This window comes from Crocodylus porosus, unplaced genomic scaffold (genome assembly GCF_001723895.1).
Source record: "Crocodylus porosus isolate Cpor-Errol unplaced genomic scaffold, CroPor_comp1, whole genome shotgun sequence".
Taxonomy (NCBI): Eukaryota; Metazoa; Chordata; order Crocodylia; family Crocodylidae; genus Crocodylus; species Crocodylus porosus.
Window position 1 is genome coordinate 22,301,978 of NW_017728947.1, and position 26,596 is coordinate 22,328,573.

At 42.5% G+C, this 26,596-nt stretch overlaps 1 protein-coding gene across 3 annotated transcripts in view; it reads right to left on the minus strand.

Moving 5' to 3' along the window:
- ELP4 (elongator acetyltransferase complex subunit 4) overlaps window positions 1–26,596 on the minus strand; it is a 251,079-nt gene that overhangs the window by 211,477 nt on the left and 13,006 nt on the right. For all 3 annotated transcript variants that reach the window (XM_019552041.1, XM_019552040.1, XM_019552042.1), the window contains exon 3: window positions 2,843–2,964. In XM_019552041.1, coding sequence (XP_019407586.1) covers window positions 2,843–2,964 — 122 coding nt within the window. The remainder of the gene's footprint in view (window positions 1–2,842; window positions 2,965–26,596) is intronic.

Here is a 26,596-nt window from a genome sequence, read left to right on the forward strand (position 1 = left end):
TACATTGAACGCCTTCAAGAGTAAATTGGATGCTTATCTTGCTGGGATCCTATGACCCCAGCTGACTTCCTGCCCTTTGGGTAGGGGGCTGGACTCGATCTCCCAAGGTCCCTTCCAGCCCTGATGTCTATGAAATCTATGAAATATAGCTCTAAGCCCTTAGCATATTAGTAAAGCATCTAAGTTCTTTTTAACTGGAGAAAAATATGTGTTATGTTATATGGGAGGACATTTCTCATCATCTGTACCCTTTTGCAACCTCTTTTCAAAGTCCTAGATCTATCCATACACATGCTCAGTTCACAAAGGCTAGGGTTAAATTCAGTCTATATTTTTAAATGTGTCAGTCACAGTGAAATTAAATGAATGGGGACGTTAAACCTGTATAAATCATTTTATCAGTTTTGTTTTGCTTTTCTTCCTACCAGGATGTATCACTTTTTTTTGGTTCAAATTTAAGCCTGATTTTAGCTTTGAAAACGGAGCAAAACAACAATAGTAACATGTGAAAAGATGATAATTGATATGAAAGATTTAGTTTAATTTCAAGATTTTTTCACAATGGAAGTGAAAAATACCGTAACTTCTTTCATTAGCTTCTCAAGCTGTGTACAGTTACAGTAGAGGATTTTTTGTTTGTTTGTTTGTTCAGAGAAATGTACCGACTGTAGAAAATGCTCCGAACTGTTTAAAATATCTTTTAAAAAATATAATGTATATAGTTCTATAGATTTTTCAAGAAGGGTGTAATTTTTTGTGTTGCATCTTAATGCTGACTTCCTGCAGAAGCTTTGACTACAATAGGCGTGAATATGTTTTCAACGAATGATGGATAAATTGCCAGGTGGTAATATCATATATCTTAGGCAGCTGATGGGGGCTTTTTATCCTCTACTTGTCTTTAGTTATACATAATTTTAAGATAATTATGGTCTATAAGATTGTCTTTTACCCTTTCTACTACCAGCAATATTTATCTTGGTTATAGGTTCAAGAAACTTCCAACCATACAATAAAATTAAAGCAAAGGGAAATACAGCATTTCCACAATGCACTGTGTGTATAAAAATTCTCAATGTCCTTGCTATGGTCACTAAGTTGCCTAATGACAGGTTCTTAAGATACAGAAGTAGTGAATTGAACTATTAGTCATAGTTTAGTATACCAAACCCGCTGCCTAAATTTTGTTCAATAGAAAATGGGTTGTTGGTAAAAATCAGTACATCTTTCCACTGTAAAGATGCACAATCTACATGGTCAACCCTCACCCCATGTAACCAAAATCCTCAGTTACTTTAAGGTCAGGTGCAATTTTAGAGTCTGACTTCAGAGATCGCATAGATCTCTGCTCCAAACTGCCAGAACAACCTCTCTAAAGCTTAGTAAGCTAGTTTTAGGGAAAATGTTAAGATCTGGAAATCCAATTGCATGCTGGGCCACAGAACAGGGAAGATTTGAATGGGGCAGCTGAACAGGTGCTCCAGACTCTCCTTCCCAGTCAATGACTGGATTACAAAAGATAAAAGAATACTAAAAGCCAAAACTGGTGTATTCTGTGACTGACTTAAAAAAAAAATGCAGTAAAATAGGCACAACAAACATAATAGAAAAAATAAGTGTAATGAATATTTACAGTAGTTAGTCCATTGTAAGATGCAATGCAATGAGTAATTAACTGGACAATTTAACCTTAGTGAAATAATAAACCACAAAGTCCACATAATGGACTGTTCTGAACAGTCTGCATGAAATACACTTTAAAATTATAGACTTTGTTATATAAATTAATCTTCAAAATTAGACAAAAATATCATTGTTTTATAAACACAAAAGCAAATAAAAAATTCATCCACAAATGAACACCTCTTTCTTGGGTTACAAAACCAAGACCACTGGATTTTCATAACAGCAATTATATCATGTCACTGAGAATCCATTTTTTCCTAAGTGCTCAAGATAATACTTAATGGACTTAATGACACTAAAATTTATGCTTGAGTAAAGAAAAAAGAAGAGTAGTAGTTTAGTCCAGAGAAGTAGAATCCCTCAAGGTTTTAAGTGGCCAGACCTCCACATGACTTCTAGTTATCTAAGTCAGTAAATCAGAAAATACTCTGAATGTTAGACTACACAGTCCTTAAAGGCTGTTAAGAAATATGGAAATGTATTTATTTATCCATTCATTTTAGTATATTTTGCAGCTCAACAAAATATATTAATCATTTATATTTTATATTAATCAAAATATATTTTTGATTAATAGATATTTTCCATTAAACTGTGCAAGTTATAACTATGTAATTGAAAATACATATATTGAAACACACCCCAATAAATGGAGAAAAGGCCTTATCTGTAAATAATTCAGCATCAGTAACTGTATGTATGAGAACAGTCTGACTGAGTTTCATGAGATTAGCTGCATATATGAATGTTTCCCGGATCACAGTCCAAAAGCCCAATTCAAAGCCCACTGAAGTACTCAGCAATCTTTTCCCTGATGACAGTGCACTTTGGACCAGATCTTGAGATCACCGATCATGCAAAACAGAAATATTCCTTTATGTATATTTTCATGTTTAAAATGTTTAATTTAATTCTTTTTTCTACAGATGAATACAGGAAACTGCTGAAGTAATTTTGAGAGAAACTGTTGAACTATTTTATCACATATTTTTCAAACAGAAAAAACTGTAAGCAGTGTATTTTCTTGATTTTACTTATTGATTTGTTATTGCAGTATAAATATTTAGTGCCTTATTCAATTCACTGAGGTAAAAAAATCTTGTCAGAATAGACATTTTGGATAAACTTTAATCTTATTTGTCACTTTTTTTTTTACCTTCAAGATATCAGCAGGATCCTCTTTAGCAGAAGCAACAAACAAATGATGTCCAGATACAATTCCCTCTGCGAGAAAATACTTGAATAACAAGTTGGAGTAAATACCATATTTATCTTCCTCTGTGGAAATAAAGGAATTTTGGTTAGAAACAAAATATAAGTGTGTTTGCTTGTGCTAAGCACTCTCCTTCACCCATATTTTCTTAAACATTTACAGAAGTCTTTTGGATTTCTCTTTTGGTCTGCCACTCTGATCTGGTGGTGAGCTTTGCAGTAGGAGCCAAACTACTTGGAACCAAAGTTTTAAATGTATGGTTCCATAACACACTGATTTCTCAAGCTGGAAAAGATAAAGAGCCCTGGCATCCACGAGCACCCTGACATAGTTTAGGGACCATATCCTAGCAGCTTCCTCTGTCAGCTGGGAGGAATCATGCCCTCTTCACGTACAACTTCCCACTAATCCTCCAAATATCAACCAACTTTTGTTGCCATAGTAGCAGCTCACAGAATTTCTTTACTGTTCCCTCACCTGATGATGGTTCAACCTTTGGGTCAATGGGAAAAAAGATGACTAATATATGAATCTCTCATGCATGAGCACAAGCTGCCTCTGCTGTCTAAAGTGTTATCAGATCTTAAAAGCATACCATCTTTCTTAATTACATGTAACAGCTAATCTCTATTTAATGTTTATAAATAGACAATATTGATGCATGTATAAGCAGAGATAAATGTATATACATTTGTAAATGTATAAATAGAAATTATCTTTTTTTATACACTTGCAAATCTCTATTTCTATTACCGCATTTACTCAGATCCCAGATGACCTTGAATTTAATATGACCCCCCAATAATTAGATTCTATACATGAAACATGTAAAAAATTGTTCTAATTTTCATGTATAGAACCTAATTACTGGGGAGCTGTCTTTAATTCAGCCCTCCCACCATAGCAGGGGGGCTGGCAGCGGGGAGACAGGTGGTGTGAGAAGCTCATGCAGCTTACCCCATTTGTGCCTCCCCTTCTGCTACCTCTGCCCCCTGCCAAACCCCCACTCACAGCCTTGAGCCCCTCTTCCCCTCTGCTTCCCTTCTTACCACTCCCCCTTCAGCCTCTACTCCCTCCTTCCCCCTCCCCTCCAGCCTCTGCTTCTCCCCCTCCCCTTACCTTTGCTCCACATGGCAGGCTCTGTCCCTGTTCTAGCCTGGCACATTAAGCATGGCCTCAGCTGCCACGCAGGCTGTGCGCCATGGCTAAAGGGCCAGGCTGGGGCCATGCTCAGTGTCCCAGGCTGCAGCATGGAGCAAGGGTAAGGTGGGCGAACAGAAGCTGCATGTTGTGGGAGTTGGGGAATGGAGATGCACAGGTGGCAGGGGGAAAGGGAGGCAGACAGCAGTTGTGGCTATGCCTCGACCCTGGGTAGTGGCTGGAATCCAAGCCACAGCAGCTGTCTGCCAGCTCACTCCCCTCATACTTGATTTTAAGACAAAGGGCTTTTCGCATCTTATACGAGGGAAGGGGAAACCACATCTTCAAATCGAGTAAATACAGTATATTACCTTTCTCTACTATCATCTCTATTTACGCATTTATATTTTCACATTAGCAGTTTTCTTTTCCCAAGTTCTGAAGTTCTAAAATGGTGTAAAGTAGGGCCATTCTGACTACCTTTTCATGTGCTAGCTCCCAAACCAGAAGCAGTATAGCCGGTTAGTGCCAAAGTGAAAAGTTAAATTCACAGGTAATACTGCACAGAGTGGCTTTGCCTGTTTAGGAGTATCATGGAATATCTCAGCAAAGTACTACTTTGTGTCTTATAAGGAAATTCTAAATGTGTGAGAGTGTATATTCAGACATTGTAAAACAGACATGGAAGCATCTGTATAAGCATTTATATAAAATGTAACTCTACAGATTTATTCTTTAAAAATGATATTTTAATTGGCATAAGAGAGTTTCAAATTGGTAATTTATTTTCAAAGCTACCAGTTATAAGTTAAACCTCAGAAACAAGGAGAGAACAAAAACACATAAGAGTCTATGATCTTTCAAGCAATTATATAATACTTTAGAGATAAACTGGGAGAAATCTTAGCGTATTCAAATCAATGTTCCATTGGTTTGAAAAACATCAAGATTTTACCTAGTATATACCAACTTCTTTATTTAACATTTTTGGTAGGTAAGCATCTCAATTTAGTAGATTCAAAATTCATTGGATTTCATTTGACTCAAATAGCATTTTATGTTATTCCAAATGAAGGTTAAGGCAATGAGAATAAATAATGAATTTTCAAAATCTAATGCATTTCTGATTTCCTGAATTACCAGAAAACATAAACAATAAAAATATTTTTTTGCTCATAAAATATTCACAACAAGCCACCAGTGTAATTAAAATTATGAAGTACTTAAGATCATGCCCTGTAATGTAGGGTAACCTCACTTAGGTAAAAAAAATCTGTACTCTTTTCTTTCAGTGAAAAATACGTGCAAAACCCTCTCAGTATATTTGGAATCTCATTCTCTCTTTATTTATCTAGCTTTTGAAAGATAAGCACAAGTAAAAGTCTCTCATACAAAGTGGAAATATGTTTTTACTTGAGGAAAATAGGACACAATCCACTCTGTAACTTGAACATCATTCCCTTCCTGTCCAGTCTAAAATGACATGTAACGATAAAAAGAAGCCAAAAAAGGTTTGTAGGTCTTACAACCTACAAAATGGAGAAAGTGAAACAAAAGAAGAAATATACTGAAATGTACCCACGTACTGCACACTGGAAACGACTGCCATGTCTACACCCTCAAAAGAACCACTACATGGTTTTGCCAGAGTGAAGCATGTGCCTGCTTGGTCCTTATGCACTACAGCACAAAGAAGACACCATGTAGCCACTTCAGTGCGGTACTCACTGCTTCCTGGGACATTCCTAGCATCATGCTAAGGTGGTTGCATTTTGGGATGTAGTGCACAGATACAGGGAAAACTGAAGCATCAGAAATCACCTGTTTTTACCTGATGCAGCTGATAATGTGGCCGATAAATTCCCCGTGCATTGCAAAGCTGCAGCTTGCATGGGGCCAGGAGAGCAGCCCGGCAGCTTGGAGACCAGCATTAGGTTGGTAAGTCTGGTGTGGGGGAAGGAGCCGGGGAGGGGATTGGGGAGGCAGACTGAGGCCCCTGCAATGAGGGAGGGAGTGGGGCAGGGACAAGGGCTGCTCAGCGGGGGCAGAGCATGGGATGGAGCCACGAGCAGTTCATTCAGAGGGTGCAGGGAGGGGTGGCTCCCTCTGTTGTGCTCACCTTGGGAGGACATGGGGGGTGCATGCCCCTGGATCTACATGCGGGGCAGGATGGGCTGCTGTTGTGGGTTAGGGCTGGGGGCAGCACTGGCCTCTTCCCGGTGTGGGGGCTGGGCCACGCTATGATTGGGGTGGGAAGCAGCAGCATTGGGAGTGGGGCTAAGGTGAATTTTGGAGAAAAAACAGTGATTTTGGGGGGCTACAGCCCCCTCCTTTGCCCCCTTCCCAGCGTTGCTGCTGCCTACCCCAAGCACAGCCCTGACCCAAGCCCCCCACTGGGAAGAACCTGGTGCTGCCCCCCGCCCCAGCCTGCAGTGGCAGCCCACCCCGCCCCATCCCATGTGCGGATCCAGGGGCACATGCCCCCGTGCCCTTCCGGGGTGCATGCAGGGTGGGAGCTGCTAGTCCCCCCACGCCTCCTGGACAAGCTGCTCATGGCAGTCCTGCACCCCGCCATGGCTGAACAGTATCTGCATCTGCCCCAGCCCCTCCTCAATTTGTCCCCCTCACAGCCCTTCTCTCCCCTCACCCTTTCCCCCACACCAGACTTCCCAGCCCAACACTGGTCTCCAAGCTGCTCAGCTGCATAGTGGAATTGGATCAGTATCGGCTGATATAGTTCCTTAAAAATCGGTCATTGGTATTAGCACAAAAAAATCCCTTATCGGTGTACCCCTACTTCCTGATACAGATTTCTGAAACTGCTGACATAACATAGAAGGTAAAAATCCCATAAAACCTAAACAGATGCAAGAGTAAAAAGGCAGCGGTTGAGAACAAATGTAACTGAGAAAATGTTAGGAAGATAAAGAGAATATAATAGCAAGGGAAGGGGAAGAATGGAAAACAAATGATTGGGACAAGACGTTAAACCAAAGAAAAAGTTTTGCACTGCAAAATGTTTAGTGGCAGACAAATGGCATGCCGTTTCTAATGCTTTGATTAAAAATAAAAACAAACAAAAAGGCCAAAATCACAACTATCTTTGGAATATATTGTAGGAATATATTGTATGAACTCTTCTGGCAGGAGTCTTTCCCATTCCCAGTTGGTTATGAAACAATACAAAACAGCTTTTCAAGTGGACATACAAGCGCTGGTTTTTAAATTTTGTTTTTTGGGAAAAATCTTGGATAAAGAACTTCACATTTGTAACTTCCAGAACCTTCAAGGGGAAAAGAAATTACAAAAAAAAAGCGTCAGGAAAGAATCACTTACTTTGTTATAAGGAGAAGAAAAAAGACTTTGTTTAGAATTTTCCCCTTTAAATGCAAAGGAAAAATGTAAATTCTTTTGCAACCTTTACAGATGAGATAGTGAACCACCTTAAGAAAACAACTGCAGGAAACAGAAAATAATTATATAAGGGGACCTGAATCAACATTTGTATTTGGCTTGTTTGCTTAGGGTTCAGAGATTTAGGCTGGAGGCAACTTGAGGTAGGGGAGATGAGTCAGAAGACACCAGCTATAACTTGAAGCAGTGACACAAGAGTTGACATCCAAATAAGCCAAAGGAAAATAAAACATAGTAGGAAAATTACTGATACAAGAGAAGCTATTGAAATATCCAGCTTGGTTTAGTATTGAAGACTGAAAAGCTTCAATGGTTCTGATGGATTTTAATCAAATCAGTTGCTTTTGATACTATTAACTTTCCCTATCCTGCTAAATTATTCCTGGTGGCAAAATTGGGAAACTGCAGCCTTGACAACCTCATGGTCTGATGGCTGGGGAACTGCCTCCATGGACGGATCCAGAGAGTGATGGTCGACAGAGCCAAATCAACATGGTGCATGGTGACCAGTGGTGACCCTCCGGGCTCCATTCTCAGATAAGAACTCTTCAATGTATTTATAAATGATCTGGACTCTGGTGTCAGAAGTGGACTGGCTAAGTTTGCTAATGACACCATACTATGGTGTTCAACATGGAGAAATCCAAGCTGCTCCACCTTGGGAGAAAAAAAAACACATCACATTTATAAGCTTGGCAGTGCTACACTTGCTAGCACCATGACCAAAAGAGACTTGGAGGTCATGATTGATCACAAGATGAACATGAGCCACCAATGCGGCACCACAGATGACAAAGCAAACAAAACTCTGGCTTGCATCTACCAATGCATCTCAAGCAAGACCCAGGAAGACATCCGCCCACTCTACTTGGCCTTGGTGAGGCTGTAGCTGGAACACTGTATCCAATTCTGGGCTCTGCAATTCAGAAAGGATGTGGAGAAGCTTCAAAGAGTCCAGAGGAGAGCCATGTGCATGATTAAAGGGCTAGAGAGCAGGCCTTATGAGAGGCTAAGAGTCATGGGACTCTTTAGCCTGGAAAAGCATAGGCTTAGGGGCACCCTGGTGGCAGCCTATAAGTACATAAGGGGTGTAACATCAGGAACTGGGAGAACATCTGTTCACCATAGTACCCCAAGGTAAGACAAGGTGCAATGATCACAAACTTCTGGAAGACTGTTTTAGCTTGGACATAAGGAAAAACTTCTTTACTGACCAAGTCCCCAGGTCCTGGAACAGACTCCCCACAGAGGTGGTGCAAGCACCTACTCTGGATATTTTCAAGAAGCACTTGGATTCCTATCTTGCTCGGATCATTTGACCCCAGCTGACTTCTTGTCCCTTGGGCCCCTGGACCCAATGATCTTGCAAGGTCCCTTCCAGCCCTAATGTCTATGAAATCTAAGAAATCTATGGTGTCTGAACTAATTTATTTAATGCATGCAACCATAATGCAGACACGCTGAGTATTGATATGACTGAAGGTGCTTAAAACAATTTTACTCCTCTTTTTGTTAGAAAACCTACTAAAGAAAGGCTGTCTTGTCATACCAGCCTTTCATCAGAGTAATTTTTCAAAAACATTTAAGATTTAGGGGTATTTACCCCTTTAGATGATTTGATGCGTATAAAACTCTATTAATAATGTTAATAAAGAAATATAAATTATTTTCTACAGTATGTAGATGATACCCAGGCTCCAATTTTTTATACTTAAAGACCTGATTGATGAGGTGGAACTGTCTGTCCAAGACAGGCTTGGATGGGGAAGAATCAATGAAGGCTCATCTGAAATAAAAATGAAGTGGTATTAGTATACTGAGGCAAGCAAGCAAATAGCACTGGCAAGGAATATGGGGGGCCCTTATTGAGACAGTATATCTGCTTGTGTACTTTAAGTTTATCTTTGAGGATGGTTGATTTAGGCTGTCCAGCCAGGAAAAGGTAAAGTCATAGCCAAGAACATTTTCCCTTCTGTGCCCAGGGAGTTATTTATTTCCTCTACAAATGCAGGCCGTGCTATAATCATTTATGGCTTTACCTCAAATCTAAATTACTGCAATGCACTTTAATATAGAGCTAAGCTTATTCATTATAAAATAATAAAGGCAATGTATGTGTGTTCTGAAATGCAGTATGAAGTAAAAGGTTGGCCTGCTGAAAGCCTAGGCGAAGGCCAAAGAGGAGTGCAGTAGAGAGGATTCATGATGAGCAACTGCTGCAGGCCACCAAACCAGGAGGAGGAGATGGAAGAGGCCTTCTCTAAACTGATGAACTCTTCCAAATCACAGGACTTCATTCTCATGGGGGGATTTATCATCAAGTCATCTCCTGGGACAGAAACACAGCAGTGCATAAGCAGTCCAGCAAGTTCTTGGAGTGTATTGGGGATAACTTTTTGTTACAGAAAAAAGAAAGGCTAACTAGGGGGTGAAGTTCTGCTCACAAACAGGAGGAATTGGCTGAGAATGTGGTGGTAGAAGGTAACATGGATGACAGTGGGGCAACCCTAACTGAACGGGACAGTTCTGAAATAGGAACATCAAATCCTGGTTCTGGGCCGCATGACTGGGACAGCATTTGCTTCCGATTCACAGTATCGTGCAAGGATCCAAGTTTTCTGTTTAAAGTGGCAGTATTCCAGCTAGCAACGGACAGCTTGGGATTGGGGGGAGCAGGATGCAGGAGGCACCATGTGCACATGCGCATGTGCACACATGCATATGGCCAGGTATACAGCCCGAGGCAGGGCAGAGAGCAGTTTCCCCAGGGTAAATCCATGGGAAAAATGAAGACACTGCGCTTCCGAAAAAACAGACTTTTACCAAGCTCACGAAACTGATGGGCAGGATCCTCTGGGAGGCAAATCTGAAGGGACAAAGAATCCAGGGAGGCTGGCTGTGCTTTAGGAGGCCCTTTTAAGAGCACAGGAGCAAGTTATTTCAAATGCAATGGAAAAATGGGAAGTACATTAGGAAGCCAGCCTGGCTAGACAACAATCTCTTTAATGAGTTGAAAATAAAAAAGGAATCCTATGAAATGATGAAGATGAGATTCCACAAGCACTAAAGCAAAATCCTGAATTCAGAAGAGAATAATTGCATGCATAAATAAAGACTGGGGAATGATTGGTTAGGCTGCAGTACTGCAAAGGAAGACCTGGAGGTTACAGTGGACTATAAGATGATTATGATTAACAGTGGGTGAGGCCTCACCTGGAGTACTGTGTCCAGTTTTGAGCCCCATACTTCAAGAAGGATGTGAACAGTTTGGGAAGAGTCCAGCACAAAGTGACAAAACTTATTACAGGCCTGGGAAGTAAGATTTTGGAGGAAAGGCCAAAAGAACTACGAGTGTTTAGTTTGGAGAAGAGAAAACTGAGGGGGGATTTGGGTAAGAGTCTTCAAATACCTGAATACTGATTATAGAGAGGATGGAAATAGGTGTTTCTCTGGGGCTGAAGGGGACAGGACTAGAAGCAATGGTATCAAACTGCAGGAGAAAAACATTTAGGTTGCAGATTAGGAAGAACTTTCTGACTACAAGGATTGTCAAGCATTGGAAGAGGCTACCTAGAAACAATTGTGGAATTCTTTCTTTCAAAATTTTCAAGTGCAGGTTTTCAAGCATGCAACCAGGATGCTTGGTTGGGATGGCTTAGTCAAGATGTAAAGTGCTCCATCTGGAGACGAACAACCCGCGCAGGCTTGGTGGCACCAAACTGACTAGCACTATGACTGAAAAGGACTTAGAGGTAATAATTGACCATAGTATTAACATAAGCCTTCAGTGAGATGCTGTAGCCAGCAGGGCAAACCATACTCTGGCATGCATCATCCGATGCATCTCAAACAAAACCAAAGAACAGATTCTTCTGCTTTGCTCAGCATTGGTGAGACTGCACTGGAGTACTGCATCCAGTTCTGGGTGCCATACTTCAACAAAGCTGTGGAAAAACTTGACAGAGTCCAGAGAAGAGCCACCCTTATAATCAGAGACTTGCAAGGCACACCACATGAGGAAAGGCTGAGGGACTTGGGCCTCTTCAGCCTAAAAAAGAGAAGGCTGAGAGGGGACTTGGTAGCATCTTATTGCTATATCAGGGGAATACATCAAGGGCTTGGCAAATAACTCTTTACCAGGGCAGTGTTGGGGAAAACCAGGAGTAATGGCCACAAACTCCTGGAAGACCGTTTCAGGTTAAACACGAGGAAAAACTTCACAGCTAGGGTGTCCAGACTGAGGAATAAACTCCCTCCAGAGGTGGTATAATCACCTACACTGGAAATCTTCAAGAGGAGACTGGATGATGACCTTGCTGGGGTCACCTGACCCCACTTGTCTTTCCTGCCTAGTGCAGGGGAGCTGGACCAGATGATCTCACAAGGTCACTTGCAGCTCTACTTTCTTATGATCCTAAGATGAATATACATACTTAAGCCAACCACACAGGACAATGTTCTACTTTGGACCCTTTGTCCTATATTGTCACCCTAAGTCTGACCCGATGAGAGTCACGTGCATGATTAAAGGGCTAGAGAGGAATCTGAAACACTGCTCCCCACCCCCACTGCAACAGGCAGAGGCAGGGGCAGAGCACCACTGGTATTACTATCCAGGCAGCTAAGGAGTAAGTGGTCCATTAATGACATATTGTTTTTTCACAGGTGTTAACATTCCCCCTTTCAATGGTTATTCCACTAATCAAGCTTTCCCCTAGTTCCCATGTACAGCTGGGCAGGTGGCACCTGTGTGCAGCAGCGCAGGATGGTACGTGGCAGTGCTCCATCCACGCCCACCTGTGCATACCCCCTAGGGCCTTTTCAAGTACCTCTGAGCTAACCTATTAGGTCACTTTTTGCTGTCTTACTAGAGCTTTTTACTTAACCGCTTCTGCCACTACATCTCCCTACACCATGACCAAGATGCTTGTTTTAATTTTCACTAGCCAGCTGGACTGGCCTCTGAAATCCAAGACTGTCCCAGCTTATCTGGGATGTATGGTTACCCTATACATGCTGGCTTTTATATGTAGTTTAAGTGTTAATTTCCATCTATGAAGGCCTACATGTAAAGCTCTTGTTACTCAAAAAAAAAAAAAATCAAGTGAATGCATGGTATAAACATGTAAATTGTTAAAATAGCTTTTCTCAGATAACTAAATGCAAACTAAGTCCCATAGCTAGGGGTCTACTCAATTTGTGTGTGGGGGGGTAGCCAATTTTGTGGGCAGATTGTGGGCCCATTGTAGGCCCTGCAAGCATTTTCCTAGATTTCATACACATTCGGGCTGGAAGGGACCCTGGAGGATCACTGAGTCCAGCACCCCTGCCCCATGGGCAGGAAGTCAGCAGGGATCATAGGATCCCAGCAAGATAAGCATCCAAATGTGTCAAAAGTGGGTGCTTGAATTGTTTCTGGCAGCAGTCTACTCCAAACCTTGGGTGCTCAGAGAGTAAAGAAGTTCTTCCTTATGTCCACCCTGAATCAGTTGCAGCGGAGTTTGTGACTGTTTGATCTTGGGGCGCTTTGGTGAACACACATTCCCCCCGATCCTGACGAGCACCCCGATAAACTTATAGGTGGCCATCAGATCACCCCTGAGCCTGCGCTTTTCTAGGCTGAAGAATCCCATGGTTCTCAGACTCTTGTCATAGGTCTGTTTTCCTGACCTCTGATCATGCGTATGGCTCTCCTCTGCATTCTCTCAAGCTTCTCCACTTCTTTTTTGAATTGTGGAGCCCAAAACTGGATGCAGTACTCCAGCTGCGGCCTCACCAAGGCCGAGTACAGCGGGAGAATGATGTCCCGGGATTTGATTGAAAAGGATCTATGGATGCAAGCAAGACTTTTCCTTGCTTTACTAGCTGCAGCATCACACTGAAGGCTCAAGTTCATCTTGTGGTCAATCATGACCTCCAAGTCTCTTTCATCTGTATTGCTAACCAGCGTAGCACTGCCAAGCCTATAAGGTAGAGAACCTTGCATTTTTTGATGTTAAACACCATCAGGTTCTCATCTGCCCATCAGGTTCTCCTTGTTGAACTTCATCAGATCTCTTTTGGCCCAATCCTGCAATTTGCCTTGGTCACTCTGAATCGTAGCCCTACCATCCAGCATATTTACTACTCCCCCCTAGCTAGGTGTCATCCACAAACTTGCTGAAGGTTGTTGCAAGGAAAATTAAATCTGATCATGTTAAATTCATGGGTTTATTGTGGTGCCCCCCCCCCTCCCCACACACACCTCAGAGTGGCTGAGGGGTCCTAGTGGGAACTCCCCCTGCTGGTGATTAGTGGAAAGGGCTGTCCATCCCTCACCACTGATGGGCTTAGAGGGCTGCCTGTCATGTGGCCCTTCTCCTTGCAGCTAATTGGTGGGGAAGGCTATGGCTGTCTGACAGGCAGCCCTCTCATGTTATATCATTCAGGTCACTGACACCAGCGAGGGATGGGTGACGCAGCCATTTTCCCTGCTTGTCTTCGTGTTGGTGGCCTCATTTGTGCCAGGCTGTGCAGCCAGGAGAGTTTCTGGCTCCCACTGGGGAACCAGCCCCTTATTTTTAGTAAGTTTTTTTTGTGCATTTCATGGAGATTGCCCAATTTTCTATTTCTGCAATTCCATGAAATAGCGAACTGAGTAGGTCCCTACCCAAAGGGTACCATTGCAGTTGTGGTCAGTGAAAGTGATTCAAGTTAGATCCCCATTCATCTGAACAGGGGGGTGAAGGGAACTATTGGCTTATGAAGGGATTTTCAACTTAGATTTATACTGCAATTAATGTGTTAGTCACAGCATAAATGGCAAGGCTGTGTACTACATATCTGCCTAAATTAAGGTGTCATAAAATGGCAAACCAGCCACTGGAGCATTTTTTAGCATGGTTTGTACAATGCCTTACACTGAACTCGTGGCATGTTCAGGGCTGCCCAAGGCCAAGTCACACTATAGTGCTGTTAGTACCAGGCTTTCAACTTGAAACCTGGGATCATTATTCCAGGCTTCTCCAGCACTAGCACCTAAAAAGGGTGCAACTGGAAATGGTTTCCTGATGCCCAAAATTATGCTTCCTGCCATGCACTTGTGGCACAGTAGAAGGCACAATTGTTGGATCAGGACTCAGACCCCATGGCACCTTTAAATGAATACATACCCGGGGGCTGTGAAATCTGTTTCTGTCCTTGGTCTACCACAGTCTGAATGTATCACCTTTCCACATATGTTTCAAAATTCAACTTTTCTTAGGAGCTTTTGGTGTAGAAATAGCATAAAATGCAAATCTTATTAGATTTGAATGGGGCCATGATTTACCTAATGTTTATTAGAATATAAGCCAGTACTGCATGTTATAAAGATAGCCTACTGTATTCTGTACAATATTTAAATTATTTCTGTATCATTATTATTAATCACTAGCCAATTGCCCTTCAAGAATGACAGGGAGCAGGTGGGGACAGAGCCCTTCCCCCACCCCATCTGGGCCTGCTCCCCACCTTCCCTCCTGCTGCTTAGGGTCCGGGCGCATTCCTCATTCTGGCACAGCAGTGGGGGGAAAGGAGGAGTGGACCCAGGCCCGATGCAGGGGAGGACTGGGCCCAAGGGTAGGGAGAAGCCAGGGCGGGGGGTAGCAGTGGGCTCAGGCTGACCTGGCAGTGGCAGTGACAATGGGAGGAATGGGCTTGGGGCCGATGCGGGAGAGCAGGAGTGGGGGAGGAGTGGGCCTGGGTCCGACAGAGGGAGGAGGCTTGCTCCTCCCCCTGTCTGCAGCTGCCGTGTTGGGCTGGGCCGGGCCTGTGGCCCCCTCACCCCCACTGCTATGGTGGGCTGGCTCTTCCCCTAGCTCAGGCTCATTCCTCCCTCTCCCCATGCCCCAAATTAGGCTGGGCCTGCTGTTCCCACCCACCCATGCACCCCCCTGCTGCGGCTGGCCAGCTTATGCGTCGCCTGGGCCTGCTCCCCCGTCCCATGTTGGGCTTGGGCCCACTCCCTGTCCCACGTTTACCTGCAAGTGGCAGGCGGGACAGGCCAGCCCTGCTGGCCACGGTCCCTCTTCTGTCCACTCTGTTGCCGCCGCCTCCAGGGAACACAGTGAGGGGGGGCGAGGTCAGCGCCATGCTGCCTTCTGTCAGAATGCTTCTTCGCACGCCGATTGGCTGTTTGCCAGCCAATCAGAGCACAAATAAAGCATTACGGACAGACAGACAAACAAATAGACTTGGGTTTTTATAATATTAGAATTCCAGGAGCAGCATCATGTGTTCCATGTTTTGCAGAATATTAAGATGGTCCATGCCACAAGGAGCCTGCAATCTAAGAATTTATACCTCGGGATAGTAATGGTTAAGTAAATATTCATATTTATTATAACATGTCACTAAATTGTAGTCTTTTGCATCACTTTCCTTATTGTTACATTAAAAGAAACTATAAAAATAGAGGTGATATGAAAAAATGAAAAAGCCCCTAACAATGACCATGCTTTATTTTGTTATTTGGTATAAATTTAACTGTGCTACATTTAATAGTTAAGAAATTTAGATTACTAAAGTCTGAGCAACACTCAAAATATCATGTAATTCAAATGTCATATTCAGCAAAGGAATTTAGTAAAAGAAGTAAAAAATACCAAAAAACTTACAAGTACTACAAAATGGTTATTTCAAAATTAGGCTCTCTTTCTGACTACACATTGGTCTCTAAATTTACAGTAAAGATAGAAAAGTAGAGTGTCAGAAAGCTATCTAAATACAAAACACCTCATAGTCTGTTACAGTACTCAAAGGATTAAAAGCGTCTCTGAAAGCCTTTATAAACAATGTATCTTGAATTGTTAAAGTCAATGCATCTGTAAGAATCCTTCAGTTCTTCAATTTGTCACATAGAGAATAGCTTTTTATTGATTAATTTCTAGGTCACTAAACTTCTCTTGTATTCAAAAGATCTGAAGTGCACCCATATGGGGCTTTTCTGATAGTGCCCATTGTACCCGGGCTTCAATACTTATGTTAGTATTCAAAGCCAATAGAAACATAAATTTTGTATTAGAAAAATAAAAACAACATAAAAACCTGTTTTGTACAGGTACTGAAAAACTAAATATTAGACTAGCGCAATAAGAAAGAAGGGTAAAATATTTTACAAGTTTTTGTTTTCAGATAATTTATGAAAATTTATTATAACAATCAAAAAGTGATACATTTCAAATGACATTTAATTGTTCCTCAACTTTAACCCCACTTCTCTTTTTTCCTGAAAGAATCACCATTAGCAGGACATATGCTGGACTGGCAAAAACTAACACATAAGTATATTCTACTCACTTAAGAGTATAGGAATTTAGGACCCCAAACCTTATTTTTTGCTTTCATTCTAAACTGCTTTCCCTATCTGCTGCATTCTTAGTGAACTTTACCTCTAACTAACAAGGTATACAAGCACAGAAGAATCTTGCAGCTGAAGACAGGGTAAAAGCTGACAGAACCCAACATGGAAGTCCTATTCCTCTTGTACATGAACTGGTTACATGTACTTATCAAGATGAAGCTATAACTATTAGTATTAAGATGAAGCTATCAAGTCTTGAAGGCTCATGCAGCATTTTGAGACTTGAGATTTGCCACAGCACAGGAGAAGACCAATGAACAAAGAAATTAAACATATGCCGAGCATTAGCTGCTGTATATTTTAATATAAAAATTAAGAGCAAGATCCTCTGCAATGCTATGCCAGTTTACATCTGAAGATCTGACTGAGGGAGAGAGAGAAAATAAATAATAACCAGAGAATGATTAAAACTGTATTCAGTTGACCCAAGTTTATCTTCTGTGTAAGAATAACTAAAGTTGCTAAAATAATCAAAGTTACTAAATATGTGGCGGTCATAATTATTATTAGCGACCTCTTTTAAGATTCATAAATTTAAAATAGGACTAGGCTCTTTGAAACCTCTATAAGATCACCAGATATCTGAAATGATAAAAGCAAGTTATAGGCAAAAAAAAGATTTCAGCAATACAATATACAAATACCACTTTTTGTAGAAAGTCTAGACAGGTTGCCCTAAAGCTGCCAAAAGCCTGTCACAGTCCATCAGTATTGATCATTTTTTTCTACAGATAGAACTGCAGTGTGGTAGTGTGACCTAAGGTGAGTCTTTCCTTAGCTACAAAACATCTCACTAAAACTGCTGCAGGTTATAAGATGTGATCATTTTAATAATCTGAAATTCCATTTAAAAGATATTTTACTAATGTCCATAGTTACTAAGCTTGAGGGAGTTTAGTATGTGTCACTTGGATTTAATTAGCACACGCCAAAACAGAGTTGTCAAACATATACGTTACAATATCTGGCATTTATCCAGTAACCAGGAAGGTGAATTTTGATAACTTGTATTTTGTATCATTGTATTTGGCAAATCACTGTTTTGTACCTCTTCAGAGATTATCTTTATCACCTTTTTAAAAATTTAAAAAGTCAATTATACTGACAAGTTAAGAGTCCTCTTAACAGTCAGGTTAAACTGCATGTCTAACAAAAATAATATTAGCTAATTAAAGTAGCTCAAGCTGCTTCAAGGCTTAGGATGTACAGGTATAGTCTTGCTTTTAACAAGAAACAAGTTTTAACATTTTAACCTGACCTTAGCTACTGACAAAAAACCCTCTTCTAAAGATAACCTTTCATCACCAGCGACCTTGACAGAAAGCAAAAAAAGGAAAGCAAAGCAAAACAAAACTGTTTAAAGTATGCAAGCAGTTGGTCTAATAAAAGATAGCACCCAAGGAAATCCTTGCCTCTGGTATGATTCTATCGTACTCTTTCTCACCTCAGGCCCCACCGGGTAGTAAATGAGTAGCTCAGAACTTCAGCCTATAATACTGAAACTGAGCAGATAGCAAGATTAAGATAGCCACATTTAAACATTTTTTTTTTCTGGTGGCTTCCTTAAAATTGTAAAAGCATTGTTCAAAACATAAAAGTTTGCTTTCTTTTTATTTATTTATTTTTTAAAGTGTTCTTGCAGCTTCTTTTCAGCCATGTGCACATATTCCTTGAAGCAGACTGTCCTTTCCTCCTCACCTGGTAGTGTTCTGAATGATAAAACACGAAACACTGAAAAAGTGTAGTTCATGTTTACTTTGAGCAAATGGTTTTGATTATTCAACCTTCTATTTCACTCCAAACACTGTTCATCATATTGAATACTGGTTCCACTGAACCTTTTGATTCTAGCAAACAGAGAGAAAATTCTACTCTATAGCAATGCCTCTTGAACAAACAAAAACAGATATGTAAAAGCAAATTATATGAATATAAAAAGAAGAACTTGTAAGTTTTGTGTGTCCCAAAAGTTCCTGGAGCACCAGGACAACAGGTGAACAACTGAGATATATGGCTACATTAAGTATGGCATAAAAGAAAAAAAAATAAAAGAACAAATAATAGAATTAAGAATATGAAGAATAAAATATAAAAAAGAAGAATGGACTTGGGAATTAAACCACTCTCTGCTGTAAGTAGAACTGTTTAAAAATGCACTTTAAATATATGCATGCTGTCTTCTAAATAATATTTTACAAGATTGTCCAGTAATCTACTGTATTATAGCATCTCCAGAGAACCATAACAATTAAAATAAACATTTTAATACGCTGAATCTACTATTACTTCGTTAAATTAACCAGGATAATTTGTGTCAAATAACGAAGACGAGCATTTAATTTGCAAGAGGAGTTAATCTAAGAATAATACAATTTATTCTTGCCTTAGAGAACATTAAAAAAAAAAAAAAAAGAATTTAACCTTTTTATAACACTTGGATTATAATACTGAAAGATCTTCCTAGGAGGTTTAGCACTGACAGCTTCAATCCTGTGAAATATAAAGCTTGTCTAGACTAATCTTGTGATGGGATTTTACTGTTTTTCTGTATTGACAAGACAGCGTATCAATGCAGTTAAAATACTAACCATGCTAAGTTTAAAATAGCTTCCAAGGCCTTCAGAGTAATAAAAGAATGAGTAAATACAGTTTTTCCTCGAAGATCTTGTACACAAATCACTTCAGAATCGTATAGTATTTTTCAAATCTAAAGATATTAGAATTTGTATCTGAAAAATTCTCCCCTGCACTTTCAGTTCCTATCCTTAAGTTAATGATCCTTCTGTTGCTTCTGTACATGTGGTATCTAACAAATGAGCTGAAAACACACTGGAAAGGACGGTTAGCTACACACTTGAAAAAAATTATGGAGTGAAACCCTGACTCTTATAAAAAGTCAATGAGAGTTTTCCTATTGCCTTCAAAGGGGCAGGAATTTCACCATCTTCTCTCAGTTATCATGTGACTTCTTATCTTACCACATCAAGGCAAGATCCTTAAACTTTACTTTCAGTCCTCCATTACTTCTGCCCATATTTTTCCACTTCCCTTTCTTTCCAATTTTCATTTCCTTTACTTTTTCCAATCCTTTCTACGTCCTTCATCTACTTTTTCCCTACTGCCTGCTTCCTTGCTTGAAACAGTCTATTACATCACCCTCCCTGTTCCTTCTGTCTATTCCTGCAAGTCTTCCCTAGACTCCATTTCCTAATTTATCTATAAAACCTTTATAGGTGTACCTCATCACTCTGGTGTCAAAACAACATGTCTCCAGTTTTGTCCAGTAATCTCACCCTTTCTAGATAGCAAAATCTTCATAGCAGGGAACATATGATAATATATATTCTTTACTATGCATGTAATAAGTATGGTATTATAAAATAAGACTAAATACCTAACATATCCTGGGGTAACAAGCCATGGAAAAGCGTACTTTTAAAATGGCCTTGGCTTTATTGCAGTATTTGATATTATTGATTCTCTCTCAATTATTTGGTACAATTCTTACAAATCTCTGACATCTGCTGATTTTAATTCAGTTCTCTTTTCCTTTTAGTTTCTTTTATCATTAGTACATAGGATGTTCCATAGGACTCCTTCCTTTCATATCACTTTGGGTCACCTGCTTTCCACATAGACATGTGTTGCATCTAAAGAAAATTTGTAGTCTACTCTACATGTATTTGAAAATCATAATTTTTCCAGGCTTCTACATGCTCTATTTTGATCAGTTACTAGATACAGTGTAAACTTACTACATTTGGTATCTTACTTGCGAAGAGGAAAGCACTTAACATTTTCCCATCTCCTCTAATTTAAAAATCATAGACACTAAACTCAAACTTTTATGCTTCTTGTATCCATGATGTGCTACAAACATATTCTTACTGTGATCTCTGAATATCAATACTGTATGTTTTTACCACATTTATGCAAAAACATAGAAACAACTTTATCTCTTTTTGTACAGGCCAATTCCCTTTATGCCATATCACCCCATCCCCAATTTAAAATCAGATGAAACTGTAATGTCTCATTTCATCTTTATGCCAAATCGCAGAAAGTAGTCCCTGTTTCAGGGGTGGGCAAAATACAGCCCATGGCAGGTCTTTGTCCAGCCCATGGGCTGGACATTTGGCCCAGGTACAGTCCAGCCATGGCGCGTCCTGCTGCCCCCTAGGCACGCAGCAGGCCTGGGGTGGCTCTGCAGCTGGACTGCCTTTCTAGGTGGTGGTGGCTCCTGGCTGCTGCCGCTGCTGGCTCAAGCCCCACACCTGATCTGGTACCAGCAGGAACCCACACTGCACCAGTGGGAACCCAGTACCAGTGGGAACCCATGCTGCATAGCCCTGACCCTGCGCCTGATCTGGACTCACCTGCCTATGCTCAGCAGCAGTGCTGCTAGACAGAAGCTGGGGGGGGAGTGACTCTTTCCCCTGCTGCTGCCAGCAGTTAACCTGTTGCAACCGCTTGGTGCACACGTGGGGCTGCCCTGCATCTCCGCTGTCATCACTGCTGCCTCTGGGCTGCCCCACAGGCCAGTGGTGGCAGCGCAGAGCAGACACAGGGCAACCCAGTGTGGATTCTGGGTGGCTGCAGCAGGGAACTGCTAGCAGTGGGAGGGGCCACTTTCCCTCTGCATTGAGCAACAGCTTTTGCGTCACACTGCCACTGTTGAGCCTGGGCAGGCAAGCCCAGAGCAGGGGTGGGGCGTGCAGTGTTGGGACTGTGCAGTACAGGTCCCTGCTGGCATCACTGGGCTAAGGAGCCACCACCACCTGGGCTGCATAGAAAGGCAGCCCAGCTGCGGAGCCACTCCAGCCCTGCGGCATGCCCAGGGGGCAGCAGGACGCATCATGGACGGAGGGTGCAGGGCATGCCTGGGGTGGGCTGGGTGACGGCTGTGCCTGGTTCCAGCTGATTCACTCTGGCAGGGGTGAGTCCAGAGCAGGCAGGGGGCAGACTGGGGCTGCGCACTGCTGGGGTGGTAGGGAGGTATGGCAGGGTGTGCTGGCTCCAGGCTGTTGCAGGACAGGGGCAGGTGCTGACCACCTCAGGAGGCGTGCACCAGGGTCTCATGCACACCCCACCATACTCACAAACCCTTCCCTGCAAGCCCCTGAACTACACCCTCCCCCATACACAATCACACACCCCACAAACACCGCTCACTGCTACGTGCACAGTCAACAGCTCGCCAAAACTCATTAAGTGGCTCTCTACCCAAAATAACTGCCCACCCCTGCTCCATTACATTTTGTGCTTCAGACTAGATGAACCAGAAGATAGGCGGGTGATCCAGGCTGACCTGGACAAGCTCAGCAAATGGGCAGACGAGAACCTCATGGTGTTTAACACTGATAAATGCAAGGTTCTCCACCTTGGGAGGAAAAACCTGCAGCACCCTTATAGGCTTGGCAGTGCTACGTTGGTTAGCACTACAGAAGAAAGAGACTTGGGGGTCATCATTGACCACAAGATGAACATGAGCCTCCAATGCGATGCTGCGGCTAGTAAAGCGACCAAAATGCTGGCGTGCATCCATAGATGCTTCTCGAGCAAATCCCGGGACGTCATTCTCCCCTTGTACTCGGCCTTGGTGAGGCCGCAGCTGGAGTACTGCGTCCAGTTTTGGGCTCCACAATTCAAAAAGGATGTGGAGAAGCTTAAGAGAGTCCAGAGGAGAGCCACGTGCATGATCAGAGGTCAGGAAAACAGATCTTACGATGACAGGCTGAGAGCCAAGGGACTCTTTAGCCTGGAAAAGCACACGCTCAGGGGTGATCTGATGGCCACCTATAAGTTTATCAGGGGTGAACACCAGGATCTGGGGGAACGTCTGTTCACCAGAGCGCCCCAAGGGATGACGAGGTTGAACGGTCACAAACTCCTGCAAGACCGTTGCAGGCTGGACATAAGGAAGAATTTCTTTACTGTCCGAGCCCCCAAGGTCTGGAACAGCCTGCCAGCGGAGGTGGTTCAAGCACCTACATTGAACACCTTCAAGAGTAAATTGGATGCTTATCTTGCTGGGATCCTATGACCCCAGCTGACTTCCTGCCCTTTGGGCAGGGGGCTGGACTCGATGATCTCCCGAGGTCCCTTCCAGCCCTAATGTCTATGAAATCTATGAAATCTGCTCAGGTCCCTTCTGACCCTAGAAACTATGAAACTATGAAAACTATCCTCTAGACCCTTCAATGATTACTGTTAGCTTTTGACTCAAAAATAAAACCTCTCTTGCACTCTTCCAAACCTTTAGATGCTTGCATCTATCATCTATTTTTATTCTTCAGTTGACTCCCTACATTCTTGTTCTACTGTTACACTTCACTGCATTCGAAACGTGACAACATATGTTAGCCTTCTGCCATACTGCTTTGGGCAGAGATCTCTGATTTCAGAATTGGTGTTTGATCGTAAGACCTCAAATGCAAAATCAACTGTTCAGTAGCTCATTCTTCACTTCAGGCAAACACCAAGTCACTAACAGCAGGTGATATAGGGCACTTTGCTGCCAGACAGACCTTACTTTGGACGAGATTTATTACAAAGATACTGATGAATGGAACCAGAGCATCAGTTCAAAGGATCCTTTGGGTAAGTCCACTCTGACAGCTATATTTTGCTTATCTAAATTGTCTATAGTTTCCATCAGAGAAGTTACTCTTCATAAGCTTTTAAGAAATGGTTTGCATTATTGTCACACACTAGTCCAAACGAGAGACTGTATTCATTCCTACAGTCTAGAGTTGAGGCAGAGTAGGGCAACTTAAGAACTACCATGAAGTAGAACCCTCACTAGAACAGATTTCCCTCAATCCATTGCCAGAATATTATTGTAAAGTTATTTGTAGGGCTTGTGGGAGGGGACTGTTCACATTTAATTATTCGCTTATTACAAAAGGCTGAATAAGTCAGCATTAAGCAAGGGTCTTGCAAACCAAAAAAAGTAAAATGACAAGACTGTAGTGGCATAAACTACCTTCTAGCATAGGGGCAGGCAATTATTTTGGGCAAAGGGCCACTTACTGAGTTTTGCCAAGCCACCGAGGGCCACATGACAGGCAGCCCAGGGGAGATTAATATTAATTTTCTAAATTTTTTAAGGGCTCCGTGGGTTGGATATAATAGCCTGGCAGGCCCCATCCGGCCCCCAGGCCGCATTTTGTCCTGTTCTAGCATCTATTTTTTACTATAAAGGGAAGGCTGTGGGTAAATGAGGAAAAGACAAAAAAAAATAAAAAGCTCTTCTAGTAGCACTCTCTATACGAAGTTGTAACCCTAATCATCAGTGGCTAAGGTGCCCTACTAGAAACATGAGTTTTGATGGACTCGTACAGAAGCCCATCCCAAATAACCAACTCTATTTGGGTACCTGGTCATTTGAGCTACAGCAAATATATATCACACTAGCCATATTGCTTTGATATGTTGACACAGACCACAGAAACTGGCAGACCTTAACCACACCAGCACAATCAGCCACAAGGCTTAGGTTTCAGCTTGACTGACTTTTCTCTGCAGTGGCTGGGAACTTTTTTCAGGCCACAGACAGATGTTTGATTTTATTCATAAAAACACCCTTGTAATACTACAAAATGTAAGCACACAGCTATTCAAGCTGTATGTAGCACTAGAAAGACACTTAAGACAAAATAGTAGTACTTCCAAATGGGAACTTGTCTTGTAATGCTTGTACACATAGTGCTTCAGGGATCCCTAGGACACTTAGAATCCATGAACTGCCTCTATTCTTCCTTTCCTCTTCTATAGAGCCCTGCTGCCACTTGTTGCCACCACAGCCAGCAGTGCTGGAGTTGTGCTGATTGAGAAGCTCCCCCTGTCCAGTGGCACTACAAAATAGAGAAAGTTCCATCTTGCATATGAATTTTCATTCTACGAACCTCCATGGATTTGTAGAGGGGAGGCCATGCCTAACAAAACTGGTGTCATTTTATGACCAGATAACTAACCACCTGGAAATGGGACAGGAGGTGGATGTCATCTATTTAGATGTCATCTAGATTTCAGCAAGGCCTTTGATACTGTTTCCCATGAAATCCTCTCAGTTAAGTTGGAGAGTACTGGCCTAGACCAGGCTACAGTGACGTGGGTTGGGAACTGGCTCAGTGGCTGATCCTGGCAAGTCGTAATTGATGGGGTGGCCTCATCCTGGAAGGCCGTCTCCAGTGGTGTACCCCAGGGGGTCAGTGCTTGGGCCTGTGCTCTTTAACATCTTTATTAATGACCTGGATGAGGAAGTGAAAAGTGCAATAATTAAATTTGCGCATGATACCAAGCTGTGGGGTCAAGTGGGTACATCAGAGGACAGGTCAAGGATTCCAGAAGACCTTGACAGGCTGGTCCTGTGGGCTGAACAAAACCATATGAGGTTGAACAGGCACAAATGCCAGGTCCTCATCTGGGTAGGAAGAACCCTCAGCATACCTATACAATGGGTGTTGGTCCACTGGCTGGCACTGCATCCAAAAGGGACCTGGGGGTGTCAACTGACCAGAAGATGAACATGAGCCTACAGTGTGATGAAGTCAGAAGACAGAACTCTGGCATGCATCATCAGGTGTGTCACTAACAGATCCAGAGAGGTGTTCCTTCCCCTCTATTCGGCGTTGGTGAGACTACAGCTGAAGTACTGTGTCCAATTCTGGGTACCGCACTTCAAGAAGGATGTGGACAAGCTCAAAAGGGTGCAGAGAAGGGCCACTCACACAATCAAGGACCTGGGAGACAGGCCCCAGGAGGAGAGACTTCAAGATCTGGGTTTGTTCAGCCTAAGCAAAACAAGGCTGAGAGGAGACTCCATAGCCACCTACAAATATGTCAAGGGAGAACACTAGAATCTAGGACAATAACTTTTCAGAAAAGCACCACCCCCCTCCTCCCCTGGGATATGCAGACCAATGGACACAAGCTAGTCGAGGAAAAGTTTTGGCTGGACATAAAGAAAAACTTCTTTTCTGTATGGGTAACTAGAATCTGGAACACACTCCCAGCAAACGTGGTGCAGTCACCATCTCTGGTGGTCTTTAAGAGGAGGTTGGACAAATATCTCATTGAGCTCGTTTGAGCCCAATTACCTCCTGCCCATGTCAGGGGACCAGACTTGATGATCTTCCAGTCCTTCTTTCTATGATTCTATGTTAAGCAGTCTTCACAGAGGTTTGGCTTTCCATTTTCATGGCAACTGAAAGTAGGCCAGACCTTTGCTCTGATCTGGGACTAAGTAAACGGAGGGACAGGGTAAGACTGTCCTTCATCATAGTATCTTTAGAGCAGTTTTCACAGCTCAAAAATGCTCTATACAAATTAAAAAAATGAGACAAGGGGGCACGCTCAAGGCCGAGTCTCATGCTGGCCTGCCCACCTGTCTCTATGGGGAAGTCTGCCCAGTCTTGCCTGCCACAGCTTTGCTGTTCCATAAACTGTTGGTACGATGCGGGAGACTTCCCATTACTGCCACGATACCAGGGAGTGCTATCTGCTGCTCCGAACCTCCCCTGCACTGCAGCCCATGCCTTGCAGATGGCATCCAGATTAGTAGTGTTCCCCAGTCTGAAATTGGAGCAAACTCAGTCCAAAGTTGGACTCGTATCCCACCCCATACTGGTGCACAAGTTAAGGGGCTGTGACTTGGATTACTGCACAGTCCAGTGGGTAGAGAATTGGCTGGAGGGTCGCACCCAGAGAGTTGTGGTGGATGGGTCGGTTTCGACCTGGAAGAGTGTGGGCAGTGGGGT